Source organism: Cheilinus undulatus, linkage group 14 (assembly GCF_018320785.1).
Source record: "Cheilinus undulatus linkage group 14, ASM1832078v1, whole genome shotgun sequence".
Classification (NCBI taxonomy): Eukaryota; Metazoa; Chordata; class Actinopteri; order Labriformes; family Labridae; genus Cheilinus; species Cheilinus undulatus.
Genome location: NC_054878.1, coordinates 45,518,402 through 45,527,286, shown reverse-complemented (window position 1 = coordinate 45,527,286; position 8,885 = coordinate 45,518,402). Strand labels below are relative to the sequence as shown.

At 39.3% G+C, this 8,885-nt stretch overlaps 1 protein-coding gene and 1 long non-coding RNA gene across 2 annotated transcripts in view; one reads left to right on the top strand and one right to left on the bottom strand.

The window, feature by feature from the left end:
• The first annotated feature begins 3,068 nt into the window (after nucleotides 1-3,068).
• Nucleotides 3,069-8,885, top strand: part of LOC121521371 (interferon-induced protein 44-like) — a 7,039-nt gene continuing 1,222 nt past the window's right edge. Inside the window, exons 1-7 of the mRNA XM_041805323.1 lie at nucleotides 3,069-3,134; nucleotides 3,230-3,256; nucleotides 3,355-3,388; nucleotides 3,481-3,676; nucleotides 7,112-7,255; nucleotides 7,378-7,549; nucleotides 7,985-8,085. Of these exons, the coding sequence (XP_041661257.1) occupies nucleotides 3,232-3,256; nucleotides 3,355-3,388; nucleotides 3,481-3,676; nucleotides 7,112-7,255; nucleotides 7,378-7,549; nucleotides 7,985-8,085 (672 nt within the window). The 5' untranslated portion in view covers nucleotides 3,069-3,134; nucleotides 3,230-3,231. The remainder of the gene's footprint in view (nucleotides 3,135-3,229; nucleotides 3,257-3,354; nucleotides 3,389-3,480; nucleotides 3,677-7,111; nucleotides 7,256-7,377; nucleotides 7,550-7,984; nucleotides 8,086-8,885) is intronic.
• LOC121521376 overlaps nucleotides 7,423-8,885 on the bottom strand; it is a 27,960-nt gene continuing 26,497 nt past the window's right edge. The window contains exon 5 of the long non-coding RNA XR_005992848.1: nucleotides 7,423-7,545. This is a non-coding gene — a long non-coding RNA (uncharacterized LOC121521376). The remainder of the gene's footprint in view (nucleotides 7,546-8,885) is intronic.

Below are 8,885 nucleotides of genomic sequence, written 5' to 3'. Positions count from 1 at the left end.
TATGAATTAACAGCATTTAAATATTTCATATAAATCATCTCAAAATTGTTGTTTAGGGAATTTCTCTGAGAAATCTTGGTTAGATGTATGTGTTTTCAAACTGCTGAATTGTTCCTGACTTGATGAATATCATGAGTTTTTACATTGAAAGTCTGAGCCTGTTTTTTCCTAATTAGCATAAAGAAACACCTTTGTCATGCCCATATAAGGTCATGAGACTGCAGGGCAATGTGCAAACACAGAAGGGATATAGTGCTGCTCCAAATGAAACCAAACAGGATGATTTCATGATAGATTTAGCACCAGGAGTGGGTAATAAATACATGCTACATAAACATATATGAGATATTACTCACCCAGCTTTATGCTGGAGACACAGTTTTATATTGCTTTGCCAACACTGCACATTCAGCCATTCAGACCCTACAGCAAACATTTAATCAATTACAACATGCTAATCTAATTAGTTAGATTAGCATGTTGATTAATTATTATTATTTAATCTCAAACTAGTTCTTATTCCTAACGTCAAAATACATGTAACATGTAATACATAACCCTGTGTATTTATCTGTTTTCTTACTGACAGATGAGAACAGTTTTTGTTACCATGGGGGCTCCTCCAGGTAGGAACATGAAACATTAACACTCTGTTAATAATTAAAAAAAAAAAAAAACAGAAAAAATACTGCTTGTGAAGACAGTATGAATTTATTCAGACTTGTGTATATACTTTAATTTTAGTGGTGCTACTGTGCTAATTATGTAAACAAACATTTTGACAGGAAGATTTAATCATGCACTTTTTCATGACTTAAACTGAGACCACACTGTAAATTCTCTAGGACATGGTACATTCTCATTCTGACCAGGGTGGAGCTGGTGATAGCCAGGGCTACCCTGAAATCTGACTGACCTCCTTAAAACCCTTGAAAAGACTGCCTATTTGCCTTGTCAGCTATTAGCTAGCAATTTAAGCGAATCCAATCACTGAGCACACTTTTACCTAATTTACACTGGATTTACTGACTTCAGTATCATAAAGGTGAGGTATAAAAGTGGACCCACCATCTCTAGAATTTTCTGTATGTGGCCCTCAGAGGAAAATAGTTTGGACACCCCTAGGTTAGATCAAAAACTCACTTTCAAATTTAAATTGACTCTCTGATCACTAAATTTAGACAAAAAAATGGATCTCTTTACAGGAACATAACTAACATCCTATACTCAGTAGGAAATGTTTCATTGAAGCTGTCTTTTCATCTGTTTTAGATTATGGTGTTGTTTATAGAAATACCTCTGGACTGCATTTATCACTCAGCCCTCAGATTCATTACTGGTGATGATAACACCTATGGCTAATGCAACAGCTCTTTGTAAAATAAGAAGCAAATTTATGACAAATAAGTTTTGAATCAACTCCAGATTAATATTTTTTCCAAGTTTTTGTTTAAATAAAGATCTTTGATTTGAAAACCTGCATTTTTACATTTAATAAACCATCCTGGAGCCACATCTGACATTTGTGACAAAATAATCAGCTTGATTTAAAATCTAGTCAGGTCATCCTTGAGTTAGAGTGGATATTTTTACAAAGTCTGACAAAAAAGAGGAAAAGGTATCATATTCAGAAGCAAAGGATGAACCTCAGACCCAATGACCCTCCAAATCCAAAGACATCATCCTCAAGTCAGGATGAACATTTGTGCAAAGTTTGAAGAAAATGCATCGAAGTGTTCTTAAGATACTGTTTTCAAAAACAGGGAGATGAACCTCTGCACAAAGATTTAATGTCTCTGGCCTCAGCTACCACCAGCACAGAGGAATAAAAATATCTCTGGAATGACCACTAGGTGGTGATATACCTCCTCAAGGTTTTCAATGACCCAGACTATGAAAGTACAGACCCCACACCCTACAGGAAAAGGGCTGGTGTGTTTTCAGTGGTACAGATGTGATCAGCACTTTCACAGTAGGCCAATGCACTTTGGGGCCAGTGTCATTTTACTTTCTGTTGAGTTACAGGCTTACAGAGCAGGAGCAGGAGCAGGAGCCCATTGCCTGTGTTTTTTACAGTGACAGTTAGCTGACCCAGTAACACCTCCTAAAGGAGGTATGACTGGGCCAGTCAAAATTCAGATTCTTCTGTAGACATGGTCTGACACTGAATACAGCTACATTTGGAGGAGGAGAGGCAAAGAGCAGCTAGAAGAACTAGTAGTGCTTCAGTCAGGGCTGCAGGGTTTCCCTTTAAAAGAATTATATGAAAACAGTTTAAGACAACATGAAAGACTCACTGCCAGTTATCAGCTTTATGGGGGAACTACTTTTTCACATCCCTACGTGGACAAAATTGTTGGTACTCTGCCAGCCCACAATGGTCACTGAAATAACTGAAAACTTACAAAGGTAATAATAGATAAAAACGTACAGAAAATGAACTAATGAAAATCAGACATTGCTCTTGAATTGTAGTTCAACAGAATCATTTGGATGAGTGGGTTCAGATGGCTTTGTTTTTCTCTTTTGTAATGAGATGAATTCATCACTTAGAAACTGTTGGAAAAAACTTAAAAAACTGTTTTTTGTATTTTATTCAGGTTACCTTTGTCTAATATTAAAATGCATTTGATGATTTGAGATGCTGATCAAACATGCAAAGAAATAAGAAATCAGGAACAGGGTATATTTTTATCAGTACTGTAGGTGAGACATTTGCCACCTTAAGATGACCACAGCCTCTGTAGATGAGATGTGAACATAAACATAAGGCTACCAGAACCTTCTCTGCTTTGTACTAACATGTAATAATGATTAAGAGATACAGAGAATTAGAAATGAAGGCCTGTTTCCAAACTATAAGCCTTCTTTAAGTAAATCTTTTAGTAAATAAAAGTTACCATTAGTGGATTTCAGGGATCTGTCTGCTTTGAGCATTTTGGTGATAGTATGTTTTATTGAGCCTTTTTTAGAAGAAGAGAAAGAGAAGGTGGCCTTAGTTACTCCCTGTGCTCTCAAAACATCCCCTAAAATAAAAAAACCCAGACCAAAACGAAAGTAAAAGTGAAGTATTCTCTGCTTACGTAGCGTGGTCCGTTAACTCTGAGACTCAATTCTCCAGAACAACAACTCGGGTAAGGAGTTTCTCTTGTATTCATCCTCATATGTTTTTAATTTCTCCATGTAAAAAGGTGATTTAAGAGCTTTACTGGGAATGTTTTCTTCACAGACATGGGAGGAACAGCATCCACACCCTGTAAGATTTTTTTAAAACTTACCCTTCATTGTTATGGGAAATTATAACTTAATGAGTCAATGTGATCATTTTCTGTCTTATCTGGACTTTTTTGTCAGTTCTTGACAGACCATGGAGGGAAATAAAGTGGGGGTAAGTGTATCAACATTAAAATTTTTCCCCAAAATGTTCCATTTTGAATCCCTTCAGGGTTCAATTTTTGCTCTGTTTCCTGCCCGCAACAGAGACAAAGCCGGTGTCCTGCAGTCTGTGAAGGATTATAGACCCCTTAATGAAGGCCAGATCATCAGGATTCTTCTTTATGGGCCGTCTGGAGCAGGAAAATCGAGTTTCACCAACACTGTCCAAAGTGTCTTACGTGGTCGAATGTACGCACAGGCCTTGACAGACAACACCACTGGTACAACTTTCACCAAAAAGGTAAAAACGTTTTTGATTGTGGATCATTATCTTGTATGTTCTTTGTCATGTTTTTGACTTTTTGCTTTTCCTTTATGATCATGTTTGTTGTTTTTGATGTCTGTTTTTTGTAACTGCTGATTGTATGGCTGTTGTTCTTGCTCTGAGTTTGCTTGGAGTGCACAAATTAAGAGTACACACCCACTTTTTTCACTGCACCTGAGAAGCAGTTGACTGATTGCAAGGCAGCTGCCACAGCCTTGAAAATCTGTGGAGAGTCACTTGTTTTTAAATGCCCTGATGAAGACTTTGTGAGTTGAAACACGTAGGCGCTTTAGCCCAGTTATTAAAGGCTTTTTAACTTTTTCAACAGAGTGTGCCTTAGTTTTTTCCGGTTATGACTCTTTTTACCATACATAATACAAGTCTGACCTCCCCCTTTGTTTTTGGTATCATGAAGTTTTTGATTGTATTGATAAAAGTATATAGTAACATCACTCTCTGCAAAACTGTATAAGTTCTGTATCAAGTACTAGTGCATCTCAAAAAATTAGAATATCATGAAAAAGTTCAAAATTTTTTGTTACTCATTTCAGAAAGTGAAACCTATAATATATAGACTCATTACACATAGAGTGAATTATTTCAAGCCTTTATTTCTTGAAGTTTTGATGACTATGGCTTACCGATATGAAAACCCAAAATTCAGTGTCTCAAAAAATTTGAATATTGTGAAAAAGGTCAATATGGGAAAGTCATGGTGTCACACCCTAAGGCTAATGAACTCCAAACACCTGCAAAGGTTTCCTGAGTCTTTAGATGGCCCCCTAGAATGGGTCAGTAGGCTACACAATCATGGGGAAGACTGCGACAGATGCCCAGAAGACAGTCATTGACACCCTCCATGAGGAGGGTAAGCCACAAAAGGTCATTGCTAAAGAAGCTGCTTGTTCAGAGTGCTGTATCCAAGCAGATTCATAGAAAGTTGAGTTGAAGGAAAAAGTGTGGTAGGAAAAGGTGCACCAGCATAAGGGAGAACCGCAGCCTCACAGGAGTGGACTGAGGCTGGACTGAGGCACACACCAATAGACGTGGGCTACAAATATGGCATTCCTCGTGTCAAGCCACTCCTGAACCAGAGACAACATCAGAAGCGTCTTACCTGGGCTGTGGAGAAAAAGAACTGGACTGTTGCTCAGTGGTCCAAAGTCCTCTTTTTAGATGAAAGTAAATTTTGCTTTCATTTGGAAATCCAGGTCCCAGAGTCTGGATGAAGAGTGGAGAGGCACAGAATCCACATTGCTTGAAGTCCAGTGTGAAGTTTCCACAGTCAGTGATGATTTGGGCTGCCATGGCATCTGCTGGTGTTGGTCCACTGTGTTTTCTGAAGTCCACAGTCAACGCAGCCATCTACCAGGACATTTTAGAGCACTTCATGCTTCCTTCTGCTGATAAGCTTTATGGAGATGCTGAATTCATTTTCCAGCAGGACTTGGCACCTGCCCACACTGCCAAAGGTACCAAAAGCTGGTTCAGTGACCATGGTGTTACTGTGCTTGACTGGCCAGCAAACTGGCCTGACCTGAACCCCATAGAGAATCTATGGGGGATTGTCAAGAAGAAGATGAGAGACACCAGACCCAACAATGCAGATGTGTAATGAGTCTAGATAATATATGGGTTTCACTTTCAGAAACCAGTGACAAAAAACATTGAGCTTTTCATGACATTCTATTTTTTTGAGATTCACTAGTATTTATGCAATCAATCAACAATCAATGCATCAACTTTAGGGATGTGAATTTTTTTTATTTACAGATGATTCAATTTGAGAATTTCATTTTAAAAGACACTAGGGACTATACAGAATTTAACAGTGACACAGAGGTGTGACCAAGTACTTTAAGGGACACTGCCAAAGCAGTATTACAATGAAAAATTATAATGTGGGCATCACAAAAGAAAAAAGAAAAACTTAAACAACTCAACGACCTGGAAAATGAACTAGACACACTGGAACAGAAGCATATATTCTAATGACCCATCCTTACTAGAACACATATCTGTCGTAAAATGAGAATTAAATAGAAACTTAATGATAAGGTAGAACTCAAACTGAAGTATATTAAACTTATTATGAAAATGGACCTCGAGAAAAAAAAAATATTGGCTGGGAGACTAAAGCCGTTTTTACACAGAGATTCTGCAATAAAGGTGAAAAGGAATAACCGTCTCTGTTCCGCAACCAGCAATTCACACAAAGGTGTAACAGAGCCGTGCACGCATGAGATTACACACACACCCCGGCGTCCCGTAATCAGATGGCAGCTGCTGCTCGAGCTGCTGCTTTCAATGAAACTCAAAACTCTGCATTTCTCGGTTCAAAACTTAGTATTTTCTAAATAAATTAACATAAACATTCATTTTGATCGATTATATCCAATAGACTTTTTTTCCTCCATGTTTCTGAGTTGGAGGTCCGACTTTAAGCAGTGTCACAGCGCACTATTTACGTCAGAGGTCGGAAACTTCAGAGTACTGAGCTCACTTGAACACACTTTTCAGTTGATGCTGTGAGCAGAGATGTGTCTGCTCTCTCCTCTCCTGTACAGAGTGTGATCAGCTCTCTATCCTTGCAGTCTCTCCAGTTAATCCACATTATCCTTTGTTTTATCCCGCTGTTGTTTTCTCTGATGAAATGCCGCTCAATTAAACCGCGTTGGTTTTTAAATCTCCCATTTACGGAGACAGCAGCGTACACTCGCCGTTGCGGAATGCCGTGACATTCTTTCAGCGTCATTGCGGAAAAGTCTGTTACGGCTCTGATACTATCTCTCGATCCAGATCAGAGGTGGGGCGAGATCGACCCCCCATTGCGGAACGGTTGCTTTCATACAGAACGGCGTTGCACAACGAAGGCGTAACAGACACAGAAAAGAGAGGCAGCGTGATAGTAGCTTAAGAAAACAAGTCTGAGAGATCCATTTCCAAAATGAAAGACCCCTTCACCAGCCAGATGTGTCTTAGGCCAGAAGAAATACATAAGTCATTTGAAATATACGACGAGAAATTATAAAGTCAACCCAAGTTAGCAGAACCCTCTACAGGAAAATATTTCCTAGACTCTCTCGACCCACCATCTATTGATTTAGAACAAAACAAGCAGATAACCACAGACATAACAAAAGCAGAGGTTGATCAGGCCATTTCAAAACTGAAAACAAGCAAAGCACCTTGAGGAGATGGACTGCTGGCAGAGTGGTACAAAACTTTTAGGGACTCCCTGACACCATTGCTATTAAAATGTTTTAATTTTTAATTATGTGCTTAAAGGAGGTGAGACTCAACCATCCTGGAAACAACCCTAAATGTCTGTGATACTGAAACAAGGAAGATCAGTTTACCTTTACACCACTAACTGACATCAACTGTACTGTTTCCATTTGTCCTTTACAGTACAGAACCTACAGGATTGAAAAACAAGATGAGTCTTTTTACCCGTTTGTCTTCAATGACATCATGGGCCTGCAGTCAAACCATGGAGTCCTTGTGGACGATGTCAAAAAGGTTTTGAAGGGACATGTGAAGGATGGTTACAGGGTAGAGTATCTGGAACCTTCTCTGTTTTTATCTTTCAAACAAAGCTTCTTGTTGTATTGATGAACATTTATATTATCCATCTTATACATGTCCTTTAACTGAATTTAAAATGTGTTTTCCAGTTCAAGCCTGATGCTGAGATGGAAGCTGGTGATCCATTCTACATTCAAAATCCAATCGATAATGACAAAGTGCACGTTCTGGTTTGTGTGTTTGATGCTGGCAGTGTATCCAGGATGGTACCAGAGATTCGGCAGAAGATCAAGGACATCAGAGCAGCAGCGAGTGAGCTGGGTAAGAATAGAAATGTCATTAATTTTCAGTATTTTCCTTGGGGCTGTCACATTTTGATCACAATGCATACCCGAATTAAGCTAGCTTAGCGGGGCAGCAGCTGGATGCTCCACAACACATAAATTGTTTCCAGTTCAGTTCAAAACGGCACGGCACACACTTTTGTGCGTGTCAATATATAGCAAAAGTTGGAAAGGGTCCCAAAAAAAAGCCCTGTACCATCCCACTGTTTTGCACCCTTCCATATCCAAGACATAAGAAGACAAAAAAATGACCTGCGCCATTATTTCAGGAAGGTGACAATATGCAATTATAATTAAGATTGTTCAGGAGAAAGCCTTAAATATCAGTAGTTAATAGGATTGACAGCCTTGGTTCTACTGTTCTTGTACTTTTAAAGTGTGACTCAGTAGTTTTCTGTCTTTTTCCTGTCAGAGATTCCTCAAGTTGTTGTTCTAACCAAGATTGATCAAGCCTGTCCTGAAATCAATAAAGATTTAAAGTGTGTCTACAAAGACAAAGCCCTGAAGGAGAAGGTATGTTTCAAAAGTGATAGAAATTATTTTCACCCAATCATAAAGGGAGTGCTTTGTTAAAAGTCCAGTCAATAGATACCCAATCAAAGGGGTTTATATCCCCAGCATCCATTTCCAGTGGGTTTTGGCGTTAATGAGGGTTGTCCCTGGTTGTCATTTCTGTTTCAGATTTTCATGATCAGGATCCCAAGGCACAGGGGTCTGGTAGTCAAGGGGCCACACAAAATGCATCTTTATCATTCTATTGGCTTTATCAGCTGATTTTGTTGCTCTGTGGATTAGAATGCAAGCCAATATAACGATAGCCTGAGGATATCCAAAACTCAAAATCACTAAAGTGTATGACCAAAGTGAGAGCAGTGCTCTAATACTCTGTACAAAGTCATATTCATTTGTTCTGCCAAGGCTGTCCCTTGTCTCTGATTCTATTTGGGACTGTCATGGACAGGATCCAGAGGCCAGCTGGGGGAAGGAGGGTTTTAGGCTTGGGGACATCAAAGCATAACCTGTGCTTTTTGCAGATGATGTGGTTCTGTTGGCCTCTGAAGCCTTGAACCTTGAGCTGGCCCTAGGGTGGTTTGAAGGCAGGTGCAAAGTGGTTGGAATACAGGTCAGCTCGTTCTTTCTCCACCAGAAAAGGTGGAATACTCCACCTGGGAGGACAGTGAGTGTCCACCTTAAGTTCAAGTGCCTTGTATATAATAACAAACAAGAAAGAGCAGTAGAGTCAGGGGACACAGCTGTAGCGTCACAGACTGTAGAGATGCTGGCAGCTTGGCATTTCAGGATCCATTTAATTT